The sequence below is a fragment of the Falco rusticolus genome, chromosome Z (genome assembly GCF_015220075.1).
Source record: "Falco rusticolus isolate bFalRus1 chromosome Z, bFalRus1.pri, whole genome shotgun sequence".
Lineage (NCBI taxonomy): Eukaryota > Metazoa > Chordata > Aves > Falconiformes > Falconidae > Falco > Falco rusticolus.
Window position 1 is genome coordinate 31,578,990 of NC_051210.1, and position 23,131 is coordinate 31,602,120.

The 23,131-nt window shown below is 47.4% G+C and overlaps 1 protein-coding gene across 5 annotated transcripts; it reads left to right on the forward strand.

The window, feature by feature from the left end:
- Nucleotides 1-571: 571 nt before the first annotated feature.
- On the forward strand, nucleotides 572-22,642 carry FUT10 (fucosyltransferase 10). Of its 5 annotated transcripts, XM_037374466.1 has the most exons (8): nucleotides 572-700; nucleotides 1,861-4,082; nucleotides 4,303-4,588; nucleotides 5,837-6,040; nucleotides 6,132-6,335; nucleotides 8,777-9,062; nucleotides 13,216-14,051; nucleotides 17,206-22,642. In XM_037374466.1, exons 5-8 carry the CDS (start codon nucleotides 6,258-6,260, stop codon nucleotides 17,428-17,430), a joined length of 1,425 nt encoding a protein of 474 aa, XP_037230363.1. In that variant the 5' UTR covers nucleotides 572-700; nucleotides 1,861-4,082; nucleotides 4,303-4,588; nucleotides 5,837-6,040; nucleotides 6,132-6,257; the 3' UTR covers nucleotides 17,431-22,642. The 5 variants fall into 5 exon arrangements, with proteins under 5 accessions (XP_037230363.1, XP_037230361.1, XP_037230362.1 ...); XM_037374464.1 differs by having other exon boundaries at nucleotides 572-4,082; XM_037374465.1 differs by having other exon boundaries at nucleotides 572-4,082; nucleotides 6,135-6,335.
- Nucleotides 22,643-23,131: the final 489 nt, after the last annotated feature.

The following is a 23,131-nucleotide window of genomic DNA, read 5'->3' on the forward strand; positions in this document are numbered from 1 at the left end:
GGCGGGCGGGACGGCTGCCCCCCGACCAGTAACCGGTACCGGCAGCGCCCGGGGGCCGCGCCGAGAGTATTAATTCGCGGCTCTGCTCATTAATCGCCGGGAACGTACCGGAGGAGGCGGCGGGAGGCGAGCCGGCGCCCGGGTCTGGCGTGCTCCAGTTTGCTCCTCCCCTTCCACCGTCCCCTGGCGGAAACGTGAGGGACCGGCGGGGCCAGCGCTGGCGGCGCCCCAGCGCGGGGTAACGCTGACCGGTTGTTCGGGTGGCGGCTGGCTGTGCTACGGCGCTGCGTGCTTGGCAGTCGCTGCTGTAAGCTAGAACCTGCGACGCCAGCAGTGGAGGCGTTCCCCCTGCCCGCAGCAGCGTATTTCCTGTGAGACCCCACCCCACCGCAGCACCGGGGCCTGCCGGCGCAAGGCCCAGACTAGGCCCTGGGGCCAGCGGCGCCGGGCGGGCGCGGTGGGAGCTCGGGGTGACGCTGCTGCAGTTGCTGAGGTGGGGACTTGGAGCCGCGAACAGCACGTCCCCGGCACTGCTGCTGCGCAGGTGCTGCGGGCATAGTGATCGGTGTTTCCTCCCCGCCCCGTGGAAACGCACACAGCAGCACCGTTTCAGAGTTGAACCGGGGGATCTGGTCTCCGTAACAGGTGGCAGTAAGAGGAGGCTTTGAAACAGCCAGTTGTAACTGGCGCGTGAGATGGGGTAAGGCAGGAGATCTCCTAAAGTGCTGTTGGTCCCCAGGGCAAAGTAGCCGAACTGAAGCTACTGGTTAGGAAAAGCAGCTGACCCAGTGTTGCAGGTTCATAATCCAGGGCCTGCTGAGACGCTTTAGAGAGGGGAGGGTTAACGACAGCCAGAGCACATGTGTAGTAAGGGCCATGTGCACATCTGCATCAGTGCTGTATGTTCAGGGAGGTGGGAAACTGTTCCGTGTGTGGTGGGAAGGGTTAAAGTCTTTAATTTTGGGGTGCTTAAATTGAAAGGGCGGTAGGTGTGTCCACGCATTGCAGTGACTCTGTGGAAAGAAGACTGGTGCCAGAGCAGCAGTGAGGGAGTGCGGAGGCATGGCTGCAAGTTGAAAGGCAAGGTGCGGGGCGAGGAAGAGTTGGGCCCGCGGGTGGTTATTCTGTCACTTGAGCGGTGTTGTTTCCTTTGGGAAGTTGCTTGGCCTCTGCGCTTTCCTCGCCTCTCTGCCTTTTTTCCTGCCCTTTCTGTTTTAATGGCGCAGTTGGAGACTTCATTTGTTTCTGCCAGGATGTTCATCCAGTAACTGGAGTGCCTAGTTTGGTTGGTGCCTCTGGGTATTACAGTAATAGAGACTACAGTAACATCATAATGGAGGGGAAAACCCAGAACAACCTAGTGGAAGGTTGCTTTGGGCTGTAAGACTATGAATAGAACAGAAACGAAATGGAGAAAGACGTACCTAGAGGCAGAGAGGATATCCAGCAGTACCTAGGTGAAAGAAAAAAGTTAGAAAATGCAGAACATTCTAAAAAAAAAAAGAGAAAGAACCAAGATGGGCCTAATAAGAAACAAGGTGTATTAAAAATGTGCACATACGAATGACAGAAACCTCAAAAGAGTAAATACTGTTTTGTAAGAGGCAGAGCAGATGAGAAAGTCACTGTTGCTGACCTGCAGAGTCAAAGGTTGCATTGCGAGTTCATTAGATACCGAAAGCTCTCCAGGGGCAAAGGGCACTTGAGACACAGGTCTTGAAGAAATCTGGTTTATCAGCTCTGCTGTTTGAGCAACGATTTGGACTTTTTGGTCAAGTTTTGCCCAGAACTAACATGTAACGAATGACCTGCCATCGCCGTTGCTTATCATCTTTACCAGCTATTTAACATGCGTTACAGGCAAGCCAGACCCTGCGGTATCGGCTTATTTCCTCAGAGTGGCATAGCAGGACAAGAAACAGCAGTGGGCTTCTGCGATGCCCACCACTGGATGGAGCTGGTCCAAGAATAGCTTGCTGACGGCATGGGTAGTGCAGCAGATAGGAAAGCTATCCCTCTGCCCTCGGGACTAGGTTCTGCATTCTGTCTGAACCTGTGTGTTGTTGGGTCTGTGGACTCCTTCTAAAGGCTTGAGGAATGGTAACTGAGAAAAAGCAAGCTATCTGAGGAAGCTGAAGCATATTCCAAACAAGTCGTGTCATTAATGAGAGCAACTTGGGAGTCTGCCAACTCGGGAAGCTTGAAACCCATGAGTGTAACTGAGTTTTAAAATGACGGACCAGACCAAAAAACCCATTTGGGATCACAGCATATCCTCCCATAAGCTGTACCAGGCTTCTGATCTGCCTCCAACCACTCCATTCAATTTACTGAACTACACTCTCGTTGTGGCATGCCAGCGTCAGTCCTCTCAGCCTCAAGGCACACTGAAAGCCTTAGTCAGGCCTGCAAAGGCAGGATTCTTGCCTTAGCCCGGATCTGCTTGACAACATACGGCTGGTTCGTAATCAGTGGAAAGTGTTCATGTTACAGGTCTAGTATCTGTGACGACACTTCACAGAGAATATTAACACCCCACACCAAGCTTCTACTTAAAACCGTCTCCAGCAGCTGGGACCTTTGAGAAGAGGCAACAAATCGGATGAGACCTGTGATGAAGCACAAAGAGCGGAGGATAAATAAATCCGTCATGTCCCAGCACTGCAGTGTCAGTTACTAGTTTGTGCCTTGGGAGGAGCCTGATAGCTCAGGGAGAAATCGGAGCTCTGTGGTGCAGTATGTGCAGCAATAGGTGGGCACTGCTCCAAATGGGCTGCAGGCAAGCGTAGCTATGGAGGAAAGGGCACAGAGCCAGCATGGCAGGGGTCACTTAAACTGCCGCAGAGGACTGGATTCAGGCTGTCTAGTGGGTACCCTGCTGAGCCTCTCAGGAAGGCTGCAGGCATGACCTGCTGTAGAGTAAGGAGATGAGTTGTGTGCACAACGTCTTCGTGATTTCTATCACTCATGCGTTTCAACTGAGGCACATCGGGTGTTCCCTCTGCCTCCTCTGGGATTCTTCCTCCCTCCGCTCCCCCGGGTGAGCACCACCTTGCACCCCCCTGCCCACCGCATCTGGGTTAGAAGCAGCAGATCTGGTGCTTTCCAGTGATTGTGTGTAAATACAAGTACATGTGAAGAACCGTGGAGGTATCAAATATCTCTGTGTTGATACAGTTGTCTCTGAATGACATACGCGCGTTATAAATACAAACCTTTGGTTCTTGCGTCTGTACTGGGTGGAAGAATATTGGCTCTGCTGTCAGCCAGCAGCACCACCCTTTCAGAGTCAGTACCCTTCACCACTGATAGCAAACGTCAAAACCTGCATAAAGAGGGCCCAACCTCTGGAAGCGCCGGGCTGGCTGACAGGACTGTTTCCTGATCGCTGCGTACTGCCCTGCGGAGATGCCTCGGCAAGGCAGGGAGCGAGGCATGGTCTCTGGTCTCGGACGGGATGCCCGCCGCAGCTCCGCGCCCGAGGGATGAAGGATGCGCTTCCTCCCGGCAGCCGGAGCCGGCTCTCCAGGCGCTAGGGGGTCTTCCTGGCTGCCATGACTCATTTCTTTTTTTGACAGCCCCCTGGCTCGATGCAGTGGAAGCCCTTGTCAGGGTAGCACCAGCTAAGATAACGGCACCGATGCGAAAACCATAAAACCGCAGGAAGAACAGTTACGCTGACAGCGACAGGCCCCAGAGAATGCCGGGTTTATTTCGTGTGTGTGTGTGTGACAGAGGGGTCATGCAGCGCGAGACGCGCAGCAGGAGCAGTCGGGCGGGGTGGAGGCGATGGCGCTCCCAGGCCGATTAGCCCTCTGCGTTCCGTGTTCAGGGCCCTGAGGGCCCCCGAAAGAGCCGCTCCCCCCGCCCCCGGCTGGCAGCGCGGTGGGCGGAGGGAGCCGCAGGTCCGCGCCGCCCCGCCGCGGGGCCCCGCTTCGCGCTCGCCCAGCCCCCGCCCCGCCGCCCGCCCCGCACCGGGTGGGTGCACCAACCGAAAGTAAAAAAACAAGCCAAGAACTACCCCAAAGCCCCTCAAACCCAGCCGGGGCGGGACGGCGGCGAGGCGGGAGGAGTTCGGCGGGGTGAGTACAGCGGGGTGCCCGGCCGGGGCCGGCGGGGCGGGAGGGGCGGCGTGGGGGGCAGGCGCAGCCCCGGCTGGGATGCTGAGCCCGCAGGGATGCAGCGAGCGGGGCTGGCAGGAGAGGCGGCGGGGAGAGCTGGTGGGAAGTTCGGCAGGACTTGAGGGGAGCTGCTGCTTCCGCAGGACAGGCGGGAGCGGTGATTTATGCTTCTTCCCTCCAGCCCACAAGGCGTCCGCTCGGCCTGGCCGAGGTGGGAGAGCGCTGTGAACTCACCTTTGCCAGCAGAGCTGGGACAGGACGGAGCCTTGTGTGGCCCATCCCAAGCACGGAGCGCATCGGCCCGCTGGTTAAAAGTACCGAGTGTTGGGCACCGCAAGTGCAAGAATGAAGCCGTGACACAGCGCAATACCCTGGGGCGGCTGGTACAGCATACCCATGGCGTGGGCAGTTCCCCTTCTGGAGGAATACCTGAAAATGGAATGATCGCTACAACTTTTTTCCACAGGGTAGGCTGTAGGGGAGCGTTCAGTGGGTCATCGGAGTCTTACTTTTTGCCGTGTGCAGGGTAGGACATGTGGTATTAGAGATACTGTTCTGCTCCAGGGTGTGCCTTGAGTAGATCTTGCCAACACAGTTGTGCACAGAATTCAGCCCCTTCCCCTCCTGGTGCCCCATTTTAGCTATAATGCAGGAGGCACAGAAGATACAAGGGGTTTATAAAAGATCCCACCTGACGTGAAAAGCGCTCAGCTGGCAGCTGCGCACTTTCATGCCCACACAAAACCTTCAAAAACTCTGTCCTGTGCAGAGCAGAACTCTCCCAGCATAGTTTTGTGTGAGGTTTTACTAAAAGGCTTTTCTGGCGGTTGATGGGAAGATATGAACTCACATTGTGGTGGAGACAGAAAGAGGATCTTTTTTTTTTCCCTCTGGCTGCCAGCACCACAGAGGTAGTACCTTGGCAGGCAGTAGTTTTGGGACCTGTCCCATTTTGTCAGGTTTTTGGAAATTTGTGAGTGGGATTAGGATGGGGGGAAAGCTGGCAGGTGCACACACATGGGGACAATACAATGATATCCAACTGATTTTCATAGAAACCCAGCCTGAACTACATGAGGCATGTCTCTGAAAGAGATGAGTTATAAAATAACAGTTTATTAAGCATTTTTTGTGTGTGTCTTTCTGCTTTCTGAGCTTTCAGAATACCCACATTTTCAACCTTTACTCCTCTACATTGAGAAATAAAGTCTTATCTTTCTCCCAACTTTTTTTTTTTTTTTTTATGACAAAGCTGGAATTTGCACCTACTCCTGTTGCCAGGAGTTAGGATTTTCACACAGCAACATCCAGCATGTAGCAAAACACCGTGAAAGCTAAAAAAAAAAACCATCAGGGATGGGGAAGTGTTATTTGAGGAGAGGCAGACCAACGCTGATACACATTACAGGGGAAGGGGAACTTGGTAGATTTAAATGTTTTAAGGTGTGGAGAGAGTTTGTGTTTGTGCTGTGTTTTTGTGCTATATTATGTTACTTTCTCTATGCATTGGGCTAGATACACTGGTGAACAGAAGTCCCAGAAGACTGCAATATATTAAGTCCCAAGAGCAGATAGTTGTGTGCCTCCCCCATGAGCATTTTCAGGGCTGCCCAGAGAAGGACAGTCCTTTACTGGTCACCTATTTGTAAGTCTGCTGAAAAGCAGCACAGTTTTCCATTTGAAACTCAGGAAAACGTCTTCCCCTTCCCACACAGGACGGAGCCAGGCCAATCAGCGTCTCTCTATGCTGACTACAAGGATGAGAGGATGTGTGACCCTGCTTAGAGAGGATGCCCAAGCCCAGGATGACCAGAAAGAGAGTAGATGCCTGGGGCTGTGCATGAGCCTGCTGTTCTGTGCAGGCTGCTCTCTGGATACCTGGCTCAAAATGTGGCTCTGGCACCTACAGAAAGCTACAGGTAGACATCAAACTAAATACAGAGCCTAAATAACACAGAGCTTGAGTAAATACAGAGGAGTGTTCTGTATTGATGCTGTGCCCTTTTTCAGCAGCAGTCACCATGAAGAGGAGTAAGAATAGAGTGGGGAAGTCCTGCAGCAAAGGCTGAAGACTTTAGCCAAGCTGGCCTTCCTGATGCCTAGAGCTGACCGCTCTGGCAGGCCTAGCAGTGCAGCATGATTAAGATGAAGAAGAAACTGTGGGCGTCTTGCTTCTGCTTTGCAGCTGCCTTTTTCCTTATGGTGACACTCCAGGTACAGGGGCAAGGGTGTGGGGTATGCATGAGATCACTTTCAAAGAATGATGTAATTCTGGCAGGTGAGAGAGAGCATTGGAGGCAACAGACATTTTCTGTAGAAGTAAGTGCTGTAAGAGGAGTTAAAGAAACTATCAGCAGCATTGGCCTGGTGGTAATAGCTGTCTCCTGAAGCGACATTATACAGTGAACACCTTTCTTGCGTGGCTCCTCAGCTCCTGGAGTTGTTTCTCAGGAGTAGTGTATAATACCATGTCATGTTGTGTTGCCTCCATCCAGCATTGCCTCCTCTGTTCATGTGTTTGAATTCATCAGGCAGGGAGGCAAGGTTGGACCCATTTCGTTCTAAAGTGGCAGATGGACCAGGGAAATCTGAACACATCAGCAGCTGTGATGGAAATCTGTCCATCAGTGCTGGCTCAAAGGCTATTCTTAGGAAATCCGGTAACTGGTCATTAAAAAAATGCATGAGAGAAAAATCAATGTGGAGGCATATTAATTTGTGGCTGATTACCCTAGATTTTTGTTAGAACAACTTTTAGACAAATCAAATCAGCCTTGGTTGGCAGTCATGAGCCTTTAGGAGACTTCAGCTGTGAGAGGGCCAGGATCTGCCCTAGAGTTGTCTTTCTTCTTGGCCTGTGCTCTGAACTGAGGCTCTGGTTCAGACTGGTACCTCAGATCACTACCATGGAGCCAGCAGGAGGAGGAGACCCTGTGAAGCTCTCCCATGCAAGCTTCCTGCTCCAAATTGGTGTGGTTTCTTGGGGGCGGTCACTGACACTGGATGGTCACTTTCAGTTCTGTTCCCCCGAACAAGGCAAACAAAGGTGATATGGCTGCCCTTGCACAGGAGCATTGCTAGCAAGTCTTTTAGGACCTTTATTGGGAGAGTTCGTGAGTTTGCTGCACCTCCACAGCTTAGCAGGTTTGGAGTTGATTAGAGGTTCCCTGTGCCTAGCTGGGGTTCTTATCTCGGAGTATTCACTGAATAGTGACACTTAATGGTGCTGGGACTGCTTTAGCACATGAGCTGTCAGTATAGTTGGGGTGTACCAACCCCCAGGAATTCAACAAGAGCTACTAGAAATTCTGTGCAAATATAGAGGCTCCTTAAATTCTGCCAGGGTAAGAAAGAACATGTTCCTGGAGAAACCTGACTATGAGGTAGTTGTAGACTTATTTCAGTTACATTGCTGCAGTTATATAGTATTAGACATATGCATCTTTTCCCCAGCTAGTATCTTATCCACTTGCCAACACAGGAGTGTTTTCTGCACTTTTCTGTACAGCTGCACTTTGCACAGCCTCCTGTGTGTGCTGTCCCAGTGTCCCATGCTGCACACAGCCTATTTAGTCCAGCTACAATCAATGTATTTTGCTACACAGTGAGAGGGAATGACACAGAAATCAGCAAAATGGATGCGTACAGTAAAGTTATCGGGAAAGATAAATATTTTCAAACAACTTGATATAAACAATGCTTTCCCACTTTCCAACATCCTCCTTCAGAGCCACCTGACAAGGGGAAGTGCTATGGTCAAAGCTGTCTGGTGAGTTTGAGTTCCCCTGTCATTCTTGCAGCTGTTCCTGGCATTATACACTGCCTGTGAAGATGCACACAAAACCCCCATGTGCATTGTAGCAGAAAGGTCTTTGCTCCACTAAAGCGAAGAGCAGGATCTATGTATCCTGTGGCAGTACCTGCTGGCACCATCTCTTGTCACTTCACTCAACAGACTGCTCTGTCCCAGGACACTTATGGCAGGTACTAGCTGTAGATGAGTGGTGGCTTCACGGGCACCAGAAATACCCTAGGTTTTCTGGGAACTTCTGTCTCATGGCAGATGGAGAGCAGTGTTAGGGGCGAGTTTTTAAGGTTCCTCATAGAGTTTCAGATCTGTAAATGATGGTTCATACTGGTAGGTCTTTTACTTCTCTGCATACAGATGGGATTTTTTTCCTCTAGCTAGCCATGAAGTTGTAGTTACATTGTCTGTAAGACCTGTCTGCACCTAATTTATTTGGTCAGTGGTTTAAAAATTAGTAGGAGTGAGGACAGATGGCCACACTGAAAACTTTGTGGCGTTTTTTTTACAGCTGATTTCTAGAAGAAACCTGGCTACAGACAGGCTATCCTCAGTTTTGTGCTTTTTCCAGGAAGAAAGCAGAAGTTGTGTTGTTAATCATATGTGATGTGGCCATATCTCAGTATAGAAATGTGTTTCTCACCATGTCCTTACAAATTCACATTAAAATTTTTGCTGTTCTGACATAAGATCACCCGGATGTGGCTGCAGTCAGTGAAATGCATCCACTTGGATTGACAGAAACTTCATATGCAGACTTAGTGCTTGATGCTTAAACTCTGATTTGTCAAGCAGATGTCCCGGCTAATGACAGTGATGCACTGTGATATGTATGTTTATTTCCCTGAAGGTTATCACTGAACTGGGCAGTTCAGAGAATAAGGTGGCAGTAATCTCCAGTTTACGCAGTGGCCCATTAAAACCTGTGGAGAGACACAGTTTTCAGTTTAAGAAGCAGGAACTTCACAGCAGCTTCAAGACACAGTCTGATGTAAATCACTATCCTGTCCTGCTCTGGTGGTCTCCCCTGACTGGTGAGACAGGGAGATTGGGTCAGTGCGGAGAGGATGTTTGCTTCTTTACCATCAACAAGACCTACCAGCACAATCAGATGACAAGAGCATTTCTGTTCTATGGTAAGAATCTGTTTCTTTTTAAAGGAGTAACTTTCTCTCCTGCCCAGTTACTTTCCTTTAGAAGTTAAGTATTCTAGGTGGCAATCACTGAGAGCAGGAAACTTGTGCAAAAAATTGTGCTAAACTTAACCTGGTGCTGAATACAATCAGTAGAGATCCAGAGATGCACACTCTGTACAAGTACTCTGAAAAGTGACTGTTCACATCTGTGGTATGACTGTTGCCTTGTCTCATGCTGCTTTCCAATCACAAGTGCTCCCAGTTTATGGGAAAAAAAGATAATTTCCCACAGTTGCCAAGTTATGAAAAGACAGCCTGAGATCAAGCCAGCTTTTTACAGTCTTCTGGCTTGTCACCCATAGCAGAGGTTCTGCAAGGCCTTTGTTGCACTGTGCAAGTCTTTTGTCTTAAAATAATGCCCTCACTGGTAACTGTGCAGCTCCCTTTCCTCATGCGCTGAGAGATTGCTAGCAGACTGTAAATGGAAAGTGGTGAAAGAAACCTATTGATTCTGCACAGAGAGCAGCAGCTAGTGCAACCTTTTGAGCTGCTCTGGCTTTGCCGCCTCAGAAACTTCCCGCTACATGTACTGTAAAGTGAGTCTACAAAACAAAAGATGCAACTTTTAAAAGTAGGCCTTATTTTGTTAATTTTATTCTTTTCCCCCACATGGTTGCTTTTCAGAGAAAAAAATGTGTGGAATATTAGGTGGAAAAATAAAGCCAAATGCTTTTCTGTGACTGGTGGGTTCAGCTGCTTTGTCTGAAAACAAAGTAAAAGAATCCTGAATCTCATTCACTCAGTCCGGATACGTGTGAACTGGAAATATAGGAAAGAAGGGCCTTTAGCTTGGTTGTTAACAGTGAACCAAAAACTTGTAGCGGCTAATCTTTTCAGAGCTCCAAGTAGGTCAGCTTTCTCAGTTGATAATATAGTGGTCAAGCATGAAAGAGAAGGAATAACAGCAAATGAATGAGAAGCTGACCCAATTAAAGACAAGGAAAGCTGGGTTTGCATCACATGAAAGCTGTAAAGTGTGGTGGTTTTGGTCTCTGATAGTAATTGTATTTGTTTCAGGATTAGAAGGACTATTATTGATCTTTTTTAGCAGGTTTGTGGACGTGGTATACTTACTTGTTTTTAAAGCAATATTTATATTAGGCAAAAGACTCTTCCTGTAGTTTTTTTTTTCTTTTTCTGGTGATGCTGGCTATGACTGTGTAAAGACAAGTGTCAAAATATGCAAAAATGTTACTTATTTTTAAACCACAATAAGTGATCCCACAATGCTAAAACCTGCAAAGACAAAGGTGGTACATGATGTGGAAGGTGAGGAAAAATGCTGCATCAGCACAGAAAAAGCTTCATACAGACATGCACTGGCCTTGATGAACTGAGTTGCGGGCCTGTAAAAAGGCAGATTTTGGTGTTCCAGTATTTCCCCTAAACAGTGCTGAGTGAAAATTTGAACATCTGCATTTCCTTGCTAAGGTTGGATCAGGGCACCGTTTTACCTTCCAGAGAAACTGCATTAATTTTCCCTGAAACTTTGGTCAGTGAGCTAGTCAAGAGAAGAACAATCCAAAGCTTAGGAAAGATATTATGCAAAAATATGGGATACAGATGGTTTCTAGCAGAACTGCTTTGCTAGGAACATATTCTTTTCTGTGGCTTGTCCTGACTTACTGTCCTGGCTGGCCTGGGAAGCCCTTAGCTGTAGGTGATTACTTTGTCAAGTGCCACCATCTCCTGTCTGGAAGTGAGATGTGGCATCCACTTTGCTAGATTTTGTCTCTGCTTTTGGGAGGGGTTCTCAGCTCCACCTTTCCAGTGTCACATACTTCACAGAGTTTTGTGTGTAGCCTGAGCTATCAATGCAACTGAGTCAGCATGAGTTGGATCTGATGCTATGTTGTCAGAGCCTCAGGGATGTTGTTCCTAAGGGAGGAGGATGTCCAACTTTTCTGTGCTGGAGTGTTGAGTCCTTGGAGTATGAATCCTGAATGAAAGATGTCTCCTAAGCTGCAGAACTTCTCCTGACAGCATCTGTCTTTCCCTTCTGCACTTTGCCACATATCTAAGATTTCCTAATTAATAGTTTGGAAGTTGAAATTGCTCATAATTTTAGTCATGTTGTGCTTTATCCCCTCATAAACCTCTTTTGTTTCCTTCATCTTATGGTGTGGGGAACATGCTGATGTTACCTCCCCTTTATTCCTTAAAAGCTTTTTGTCTTCTTGCTGGACTGAGATTGATTAAGTGCGATATTAGAATCAGTCATTCTGATGTGCTGTGATCTATAGTACATTTTTCTTTGTTTCTGTTTGCCTAATTCTGTCCTTGTTTAGTAAGTTTTACAGGTTAGATTTTTGTCTCTCTCTTATCCCTTTCCTTGTCTCATTCTTTCCTGCACTGCCCTTCCCTCTTCCCTGCAATACTACTTTGAAGAGAGAGCACCCTTGTGAGTGGCAGAGCTATGCTATGGTTTCAATTAAAAGTGTTTCATTATTGTCTGTACGCACTGCTGCTTCTCTTCTGGGCATCACTTAGAACAAAGTGTTTTCAAAACCAGATGGACCTTATAAGCTTCCCTGTGAGAATTTGATTGACTTTCAGTTTTCCTCACCTTCTTGTATCCCTATAACAAACACATCAAAAACAGAGGCAGCAAATAGCATTTTTCAGTGGGTGGCACAGCCCTTCATCCTTTTAGTGTTGAGGGCTTGGGACCACCCTTCAGTGGAAAATGGAAGGTCACATACCTAGCAGCCTTTAAAAAACCCACCTGGTACTCTTGAAGGGTCTTGCTCTATAGGAGGTTTTTATGTTACTGAGAGCTAACACCTGTATTCACTGCAGCAGTTATAAGGTCACCCTTGGAGTCACCTTGGCAAGCTTGTGCAGCCACAAAGACTGGACATTTTTCCCCCCTTTCTTTATATATTAGTTTTATATCAAAATTCTGTGTTAGACTTCTGCTAGCGCCTCTTTTTTCCTGTCAGTAGTTTGAGGTCAAGGGTAGAGCAGAAAGTGAAAACTTATGAGTGTGACTGGGACGGTAGAATATGTTGTCCAAAATGAAGGGATCTGTGATGTTTTCTAAACCAGCTGATCACTGTTTCAGTTTATGAACCTCCTTTGCTTGACAATACCAGTTAAAAGTTTTGTATATTCAGTGCTTGTACTTAAGTAAAAACCAGATACAATTATAAGACAGTGAGGAAGCATCTTGACAGAGATTCACCAGCTTTTCGTTTAATCTGCAATAAGGCTAGTCTTGTGAGCGTAGCTCAGCAGTAATAAAAGGTGAGCAAGGGTCAGGTTCATGAGCTCATATTTTGAATTCAGTTTTGCACAGACCAGCCTTTGAGAAAAGGCTTCTAGATTTGTACTAAAGCTTCCACCACAGCTTTCCTAAGTGGTTCTGGAGGCTCCCTTTCCTTGCAGGGAGGTGCAAGCAGCTGTAGTGTCTGTTTTTAGAGTTCAGACATGATCATTTTTCTACTATTGGCATTCGTTCTTCTGACAGAAGCTACTTCTTTGTGTATCTGGTAGGCAGCTGTGATACTTTACCTCTTAATTCTCTCTTTGATAAACTAAATAGATGGCCTTCCAAAGTCTCTATAGTCCGATGTCTTCCCAAGACTTGAAGTCATTCTTGTAATTTTTCTCCTTAACCCTATCCAATATTTTAGCATCCTTTTTGTTGTTTTGCTACTAGAGTGAAATTGAACCCTGCAGTAGCCATTTCCCTCACATCACAGATAGAGACAATACCATCTGTTCCCCTATTTACAGAACCAGGGGATTATTAAGCATCTTATTAGTCTCATTGCAGTACATTAAAATTTAGAATTCCTGGTGAGCCTTTGGAATGAGAGGCCTTTAAACTGATGCAACCTGAAAGTAAACCATTTCTCATATTAACTCCTGATCCCTATTCTCTAGATTCTTGTGCTGCCAAAATTCAGTTTTATCTGTTGTAACACTCCTCTGTCTTTGCATGAATTGCTCTCTTTGCAATAATGCCTTATAATGTCATAAATGCAATGGTTGTAGGGTTGGTACTAAATTAAAACTAGACTTCTGTGTTATTGTAGTTAGTGTTGCATGATAGATAGGCGTAGGCTAAACACAATCTGCTTTTGTCTAGGTACTGACTTGAGTATAGACAGTCTACCCCTCCCTCGTAAAGACTATCATGATTGGGCCCTTTTCCATGAAGAGTCACCAAAAAACAACTACAAACTCTTCCATGAACCGACCATCACCTTGTTCAACCACACTGCAACCTTTAGCCGCCATTCCCACCTACCGCTGACCACTCAGTACCTTGAGGGTGTAGAGGTTCTGAAGTCATTGAGGTACATGATCCCAGTGCAGATGAAGAACAGCCTGAGGAAGAGGCTTGCACCACTTGTATATGTGCAGTCTGACTGCAACCCTCCTTCTGATCGGGACAGCTATGTGCGTGAGCTAATGTGCCACATTGAAGTAGACTCTTACGGGGAATGTCTGCATAACAGAGACCTTCCCCAGCATCTCAGAAGTCCAACTGCCATGGATGATGGGAATTTCTCTAAAATACTGGCACAGTACAAGTTCATTCTTGCTTTTGAAAATGCTATCTGTGAAGATTACATCACTGAAAAACTCTGGCGGCCGCTGAAGTTGGGAGTGGTACCAGTATACTTTGGGTCTCCCAGCATTGTAGACTGGCTTCCTAGTAACAGGAGCGCAATCCTGGTATCCAGTTTTTCACACCCTCGGGATCTGGCCCACTATATCAAAACACTGGATACAAACGATCAAGAATATGAGTCCTACCTACAATGGAAGCTGAAAGGGGACATTTCCAACCCAAGACTGCTTACAGCAATGAAGGAACGCAAGTGGGGAGTGCAAGATGTCACCCAGGACAATTACATAGATGCCTTTGAGTGCATGGTGTGTAACAGAGTGTGGGAAAATATCAGAAGGGAAGAAAAGGTACGTGTGTCTTTGTCCTTGTGTCTCAGAGAGGCTTTAAAATGGCACTAGGCTCAGATTTGTCCCAGGAGGTTTGGTTACCAGATTTCTGGGCAGCCTACAACCACTGGTATTGGTGCCACTGGGTTGTGCATTCCCTGTCAAAAGGTGTTGGCAGAAGATACAGCTGCTCAGCCAGAGCATGTTCCTCATGCTGCTGCAGTGCTTGAGCTCATACACATTGACTGTTGAGCTGGTAGTCATTTCAGCAGAACGCTTGATTTATTCAGGGAGAAGGTTTTTATCAGGCTACAGAAAGTAGCCTAACTTGCTGACATGCTTTAGATGACCTGGAACAGTTGGCAACAGGTTGCCCAGAGGGGTTGTGGGATCTCTGTCCTTGGAGATGTCTTAAGACTCAACTCAGTGCTGCCCTAGGCAATTAGATATGATTAGACCTGTTTGGAAGAGGCAACTCGACTAGATGATCCCTGGAGGTCCCTCCTGACTTAAATACTCTATGACTGTCTGGGTCTACATATGTGTTTGGGTACATTCAAACCTGTAGTGACAACATGCCAGTGCCTGTGGCCACACTTGGTGACTAAACATTGAAACATTGATGTTTGCACCTTTTTTGCACAACATTGAGGTTGTGCATTTGTGAGCAGAACTGGACCTGTTCCTCCCAGTCTAATTCTCTTGAAATTATGCTGATAGAGACTAGCTAGAAATGGCTGTCTTACCAGGAAGCCCAGCACTGAGATCCCAGCAGTCTTGCAAGGATGCCAGACATGACACCAGAAGGCCATTTCAAAGGCACCATGAGCTGTTCAGTCTCCTGAGGCTACTAACTGTGGAGGAAAGCTGATGTCACTCCAGGCTTCAAAAAGGGCAAGAAGGAGGACCCAGGAAACTACAGGGCAGTCAGCCTCACCTCCACCTGTCGAAAGGTGACGGAACAGCTCATCCTGGATGTCATCTCTAAGCATGTAAAGGAAAAGAAGGTTATCAGTAGTCAACATGGATTCACTAAGGGGAAATCATGCCTGACCAGCCTTCTGTGGTGGAATGACCAGCTGGGTAGATGAGAGGAATGCAGTGGATGTTGTCTACCTTGACCTCAGCAAGGCTTTTGACACTGTCTCCCACAACATCCTCATAGGTGAGCTCAGGCAGTGTGGGTTGGGTGGTGGACAGTGAGGTGGATTGAGAACTGGCTGAATGGCAGAGCTCAGAGGGTTGGGATCCGTGGTGCAGAGTCCAGCTGGAGCCTCGTAGCTTGCGGTGTTCCCCAGGGGTCAGTGCTGGGTCTGGTTTGGCTCACCTGACTCATCAGTGACCTGGATGAAGGGACCGAGTGTACCCTCAGCAAGTTTGCTGGTGACACAAACTGGGAGCAGTGGCTGACACACCAGAAAGCTGCGCTGCCATTCAGCGAGACCTGGACAGGCCAGAGAGCTGGGTGGAGAGGGACCTCATGAAGTCCAGCAAAGGCAAGTGTAAGGCCCTGCACCTGGGAAGGGACAGCCCCAGGCACCAGCACAGGCTGGGGATGACCTGCTGGAAGGCAGCTCTGCGGGGAAGGACCTGGGAGTGCTGGTGGACAGCAAGTTGTCCAAGAGCCAGCGGTGTGCCCTGGTGGCCAAGGCCCATGGGACCCTAGGGTACATTAGGAAGAGTGTAGCCGGCAGGTATAGGGAGGTGATCCTCCCCCTCTGCTCTGCCCTGGTGAGGTCACATCGGGAGTGCTGTGTCCAGTGCTGGGCTCCCCAGTTCGAGAGAGACAGGGAACTGCTGGAGAGGGTCCAGCAGAGGGCTGTGAAGATGATGAGGGGACTGGAGCATCTCCCTTGTGAGGAAAGGCTGAGAGAGCTGGGCCTGTTTAGCCTGGAGAAGGGAAGACTGAGGGGGGATCTTATCAATGTCTACAGATATCTTAAGGGTGAATGTCAAGAGGACAGGGCCAGGCTCTTTTCAGTGGTGACCAGTGACAGGACAAGGGGCAGCAGGGACAAACTGAAACACAAGAAGTTCCTTCTGAATATGAGGAAAAAATTCAGTACTTTGAGTGTGACAGGGCACTGGAACAGGCTGCCCAGAGAGGTTGTGGAGCCTGCTTGTTGTGGAGATACTAAAAAACAACCTGGACACAGTTCTGTGCAACCTGCCCTAGGTGAACCTGCTTTAGCAGGGGTTTGGACTAGATGGTCTCCAGAGGTCCCTTCCAACCCTGACCATTCTGTGATTCTGTGATTTGGCTGGTATAAACAGAGCATTACTTGGAATTAAACTGAAGCTAAAAGCTCTCACCACATACATTTCTGAACTGGTGGATACTCATTTTAATTGCTACGTTCCTATAAGGTTTCCAGGTTTACATACCAAGAGTCAGTAGCCATTTTTTAAACTCTCCATGAGCTCAGTTATCAGCATGAATAAAAAAAACACCTTTCCAGTAATGAAACTGGTCAGTGGCTCTAGTATCCTACAGCTGTCCTATATCCATTAGGCCATCTTTCAGCTGGTCAGAGTCTGAGCAATACACCATATGGTCAGCCAGTAGCAGGGAGATGAAGAAAGCATTTGAAGTTGCTAAGGTGAGCTGAAGTGCTGGGGAAAGCAAACTGCTAATACATTTAACTAGGCTTTTCTGTTTGAGTCTGGTGCAAATCTGGACAGATGTCCTCTCTTTGAGTTAGGAATACAACCATGGAAAGGTGTAGAGTAGGTTAGATACAGATACCCCTTCCACATGCTTTTGTGGCTCTCTAGTCAAGAAGATTATGAAGACGAGTTTGGTCTCCTGGTCTATGCATCCCTTGTTTTTTCTCCTAAAAAAATTATCTCATTAAGTGTGTGCGTATTTAAGATGAAAACAGAATAATATGATGGAAATAGAACTCCTTGCATTAGCATTTCATTTTGGGTGGGCTGGTGCTGCTCATTCGCAGCCAAACCTGATCTGAGATTCAGGCTTTTGTCAGCGTAACTGGCCTCATCCCAGACACTGGAGGGAGCTTCCCTTCTGACACCCACAGGGACATGGCTAGAGCCTGTAGCGGGAAGGAAAATGCCATTGACATGCTTTGATAGTTTACTAATGGCATAGCAGCTTTCTTCTCTGTCTGCCAGCATCCCTGAATAACCCCTTTTATTTTCTCTCCATTGCCAGGGATGGCTGCCCCAGAGATGGAATGCTCAGATTAACCATCTGAGCTGCCCCAAACCAGAGGCTTTCAGGTTCTCATCTTCAGACCCTGGTTGGACTTCTCTCCAAGAGATGTGGATACCAAGCTTTGAGCAATCTAAGAAAGAAGCCTGGGCGCTGAGGCATCTGGTGGAAAGGAACAGGAATTTTACAGCTCAAGAATTTTGGATGCTTGTATTCAAAGAATGAACACAATCACCTGCACAACAGTGTGAGCTCCTCAGAGGAGTCTGTAGAATTTTCTTTTGTAGGTCACCTTATCATATGTGGGATTGGTAGCCACAGGAAGTAGACCTGTAAGACTGAATGTAGTCTGTTCAGTACTCAAGGGGTACTAAGGAAGGCTAAACAATAGAATCACCCTATCAGGTGATATGTGTGTATATATATGTGTGAGTGTGTGTATATATATATATGTTCAGTAATATGTACATTTATATTAATTGTCATTAGCTCAGATGTTTGAGCATTAACGCACAAGTCAAGGTTCTCAAAGCCCTGTTTTAAGCGCACAGCTAATTCCCATGAAACAGATGGATCTCCCTCCATCTTTAAGTATGCAGCTATGTCGATAGCCTCAGGACCCTTTTTTCCCCAGTGCTCGACGACCCTCCTTTGCTGCATTGATAGTCATGAGCTGGAGAGCAGCTGACACCATTGCACTGGTACAGCTTCTGTACTGCTTTGGAGGTAGTGGAAAACCTTGGGACTGTGTCCCTGGCTAGCTGTTTATTATCAATTTTCCTGGCATCAGCAGATTTAGCAGGGACTTGGCAGGCTTTGTGTCCTGACACGAGTGCCAATGTAAAGTGCATTAGTGCTTGGCACAAGAAAGCACCATCTGTTAGTGTCCAGGGACAGATTGAATGAAAAACGTGCTGGCTCAGACTTACCCACCATCTTTTGCTAAAAATAAGCATAGCACATGAATATCTCCACTCCCCAGAAGTGGGACTGGCCTTAATCTGATTTACCTTCTTGCCTTTCTGATGGTGGACTAGTGTTATGGATGGACCATGTGTGAACAGGGAATTACATGCTTGAAAGGGCAGGGATAAAATGGAGGGTCCACTGATGCTGAAGAGTCTTCAATAGGCACAAGGAGCGGTAGGCAAGCACCCTTCCTATTTCAACACAGAAAACCCTAATTTACTTTGACTGACAAAGAAAAAACTTGGTGATCCTGGTCATCACTTGCCAAAGGGCACAACCTTTGCCTGGCTTGCAGATTGTTGCAGTTCTCATCCCAAAATCTTGCATCCTCAGTCTATGGAGGAGTCAACTTCCACAGGGTCCACCAAATGGCATTATTTGGGTGGAACTATTAGGACGAGAGACTGTCATTCATACACATGCCCATGTATGTGCAGATACACAGGCAGTTATAACTACTAATATGGAGTTCTTCACATGGCTGGAAAGGCAGATTTTCACCTGTCTGATAATTTCCATGCAATTGTTCCTTGTAGTAGGCTATTTTAAGACTGCTGTCAACCATCTGGCTGTTTTATGAATTAGTAGCCATGGGGAAGGATGTGAATAGCATTTACACGACGAAATTCAGCTGCAAAATTTACTTACCTTGGAAAAGTTTTCTCACCAGTAATTTTCTCACCAAATAGATGGTGAATTTTTTTATTACTTTTAAGTTTAGCAAGAGAAAGAGCAGTTTTGTGGCCATAAACCACGTAGTATTGGTCATTGCCTCTATGAGCACATACTTAGTTTTGATTAAGCAAAACAGTCCCACTGAAATATCTCACCACTAGTGTTTCGCCAGTGTGGCACACAGCATCTCTTGGACATGTCTTAAGCTATTTCCCCAGTGGTCTACAGTGCAAATGATAACTAAGCTCCACAAATGAAACCCTTCCAGAAAGTGGCATTAACACTAGACTTACAGGCTTTACCAAAACGGAATTGAGAGCTGGACATAAACCCAACATTTGCAAAGGGAACTGCTGAATCCCCACCTGTTGCCCCAGGATGGCACTTAATAACTGCAGCATGGAAGACTGCCTCTTTTTCTTGGTGATATTCTGCTGCCTCCTTTGGCAAAAATCTCAAGCCGTGTTGTTTGAAGACCTCAGGAGCTGCACAACTGAAGATTTTTTTTTTATTTTGATTCCAGGGTGGAATCTGTCAGATCCTGAGCTTCCTGAGCAATCTGGTAGAGTGATATCCAAAGGGATGAGGCATATTTATCTCAGTTTATGGCATGTTATTATCCTTCATTTTACTTTGGTGGAGCAGGAGGGAAAGGAAGATTGAAGTAACTGGTTTACAACCCACATTCTGAAATTTCAAGTGGTCAGCAGCAGGCGTTTCAGAAGTAACATCTTCATCCACTGCTATACACAGTAGAAAGATGAGTCCCCAAAGCAGCTGGCTGAAGTGCTCTAGTTGTCACTCAGCCTTACAAGATCTTCTCACAATGCATCCTTTCTAGAACATTAAGCTCCTGGCTCCCACAGGCTAGAGTCCAGAGCAACCTAAATTTGGCCTCTTGGTATTTAATCACCCTCTAGAGCCTTTTCTCCTGTTTTGGGTGGAGGAAGTCTTAGTGAACAATACTCTGGGAGACTTATGGCAAGATTTTGTGCAGTCTAATAAAGTGTAAGAAAGACTGACCGTCGTGAACTTTTAAGTTGATCTCTCTTCTCCCCCTACTGCTCCGGAAAGGAATAAGCAGAAGCAGTTGACGAGCCTCTCTTGTTGTTGTTGTTAGTTGATGTACTAGCCTTCCTGCCGTGTACAGGTTTGTAATTCTAGCCAAGAGAGGAATCCAGTTTGTTTGGCAGGCTTATGTATATCCTGGATGGCACAGCCCTTTCTTTTTTGTTTTCTTTTTGCCTTAGAAAGACAATAGCAAAACAGTTGAGAAAATTTCTGTATTTCCAGCAACAAGAGCTGATTCTGGATGAGTAAATGCATGCTTCCTAACCTCTTGCATAGTGGTAACAAGCTGTTCTGATTTCCTCTGTTGTGGGTTATAACGTAGACAGCTCATACAGGGCTTGCATTTATTCCTCTGAACCCATATCTATCAGCTCTGCTGGAATTCATACGTATTAGTGGCCTCTGAGCCTGCAATGGCATTTGCATCTGAAATACAAAACCTTAGGATCAGTCTGCCCCTTCAGAAGATGCCTGTGTTCAGCTTGGAGGTGTCTCTGGGAATTTGCAGCAGTGCTGATGGGGCTGGAAGAGCCTGGGGAAATAGGCTCTGGAGGCCAGCCATGGACATAGTCCTCCTTCTTCCTCTCCCTGATTTTTCCTCGAGGAAAATCAGGACTGGGGCATGGAAAAAGGAGAACAGGAGTTGCTTTTATCCTTCTTACTACAATCCCCTGGCCTCTCTATTTTCACTACCTTCCACCAGCTCCCCCTGACATACCTGTGCCCTTGTGCCTCCCATCCTCCATGGCATCTGGTTGTGTAGGGAAACAAAACACAAGGGGGTTGTTTTTTCACTGCAAATGTCTGCTCACACTTCTCCACTTTATTTTTGCTGTGTCAGAGGCCTGATCCTCCTCCTGTCCTCCTTGGGTTCTGGCTGCCTGTCCCTGAGGCCATCTCTTAACCAGTGCAGTGATACCTGGGATCAGGCTGCAGGGAAGCCACTAAGGTGAGTGTGAGAAGGAGCTGGCAGAAGCCTCACCTGGGGCCTCCCCTGTCACACCAGGGCTACTTTTGAGGTCTTGATCCTTGTCTGTGCTGTGCTGTGCCATGTTCTGACTGGCCACGGTGCTGACTCTGACCAATGTTCTGGACTTCTGTCTCAATCCTGACCTTCTTCGTCCCTGTGAACCTGCTGGGCAATTGCTGAACTGTGGCTGGCCCTGCTGTCTGTCACCACGCCTGCCCTGCCTGCATGCCTAGCCTGTGGTGCAACATCCTCTCCACCCCTGTGGGGATGCTGCACAATTGGCTCCACTCCCAGCGGACTTTTTGTGCCAGTCAGGGGCCCTTCCAGAAGGTTTTGCTGATGGGAAAAGTCCCCTGGCAATATCTGGCCCTGCCATCACGAGGCTTCCTCCAACTGTCTAAGAGTTGCTTCATCTCTTGGTGAGCTGGTCCACAGCAGATGCCCCCACCCGACCCCTGGTGTTGGCCCATTCCCTGACTGTACCCGCAAACCCTCGACAGCCACATCCCCTGTGTCATGGCAGAGTGCTGTGCAGTTGGGCTGTCCTGCACCTGCCATGCCCTGCCTCCTCCTTGCCTTCCTGCATCACTCCAGTGATGGCAGCTCTCCTGGTACATCACTTTGTTCCCCAGTGTGCACAGACTTCAGGTTCAAAATTTCATTCCTCCTCTGGCCACTTGATCCATTTATCCCAGACTGTTTCATTTTTGCATATTTGTTTGCTTCAAAACACACTTGTCTTGCTTCATTTTCTTTAGGAGGGCCTGGTGGGGTGGGGGTGTTAGCACAGGTGGAAGCAGATCATATGAGGTTGCTGTGCTCGGCATACATTAGTGTCACAATGCAGTATTTACCCCAGAAAATGAACAGCAAGCCAATGACTGGGGAAGTGGTTAAAGAAAAGAAATGTAAGGAGGACTTTGACTGTGTTCACTTCAATGCAAGACAAGCCTCGATCCTATGCTGTGGGTGCACAACTGTGCGTTGTGGGCTTCAGAGGTCAGATCCTAGGTTTCCTACCGCTTTCAGCATTTTACAGAGAAACAAAGCCAAACACTTGCTTGTGGAAGGCATTAAGGAAAGCTGAAGATCTCAACGCTGGTAACAAACATTTGCAAAGCACGTGATGTTCTGCTTTGTCAGCAGCACGGCTGTAGGCTGACATGAAATACAGTGAGGGTGGCTGTGTGCTTCTGTAGAAAAGCATGTCACTGCTGTGTATGCATGAGATGAGGGGTGGGGAGGTTTCATATGGCCAGCAGAGTAGAACCACGCACTGCACAGCTCTGTGGAGACTGCTCAGGCAGTTAAGAGAGGTTAAAGCCAGGCGCTTTTTGTGTAATTAACGGAAAAGGAAAGCTTGTCTGAATTGCTTTTCACAGGAGCACTTTCTCCAGCAGCAGCAAGGATGGAAGGCCAGGTAGTGTGGAGTGGTGTGCTGCTGTGTCTTGCTTGTCTGATATTCCCCCCTAAGTCTTTTTAAACTATTGTTACAGAACCCTCATGTGCAGACCTTGTTTTTAGTGTGTCTTTTAAATTCAGGGTTAATGAATTAATTATTAAAAACCTGCAGCCATTTGCTGATCTCTTAACTCCCTGGCTTTGGAAAAAGATAGGTCATGGAGACAGCTATTTTGCATCTAATCAATCAAATGTCTTGAAAGCATTCTTGTTTAATATATGTACATATATTCTGCAGGGAAAAAAGTCCCTGAAGATTGCTAAGGTTGCAAAATAAAGCAGAGTGCAGAACAGTTGTGTAACTGGTCTTTTTAAAAACTGGGGGTTTGTGCTGAAATATTATGGGAAGTTGGGGCACCACCAAGCCAATGAAACCAAGTCCACTTTGGATTCTCAGTCCCATCCCAAAACCACAGACACAGACACACACACACACAAATTACTTACCTTCTCCTCCTGCTTCCTTTCACTTGCTGTCCATCCTGAACCTGGAGTGAGGTGAGAACCTGGAAAAGGACCATTGAAAGAGATGTAGCCAGAAGCAGTATCCTTCTGCCCAGGCACAGGGGAAACACCTGGCATCTCTAACCTGTGGGGCATTTGACTTGCCACTCTGTTAGTCTTCTCTACGCAACCCCCCCCATTAAACAGCAGGAGGCTGTATGTTGCTTTTTGATGGCTTCAGACAGAGCAACCTTCCTGGGCTCTGAGTGCCACCTTTCTTGGGCTCTGGGTCACCTGTGTATGCAGGCCTGTGGTCCCACGCTCCCCAGGCTAGGA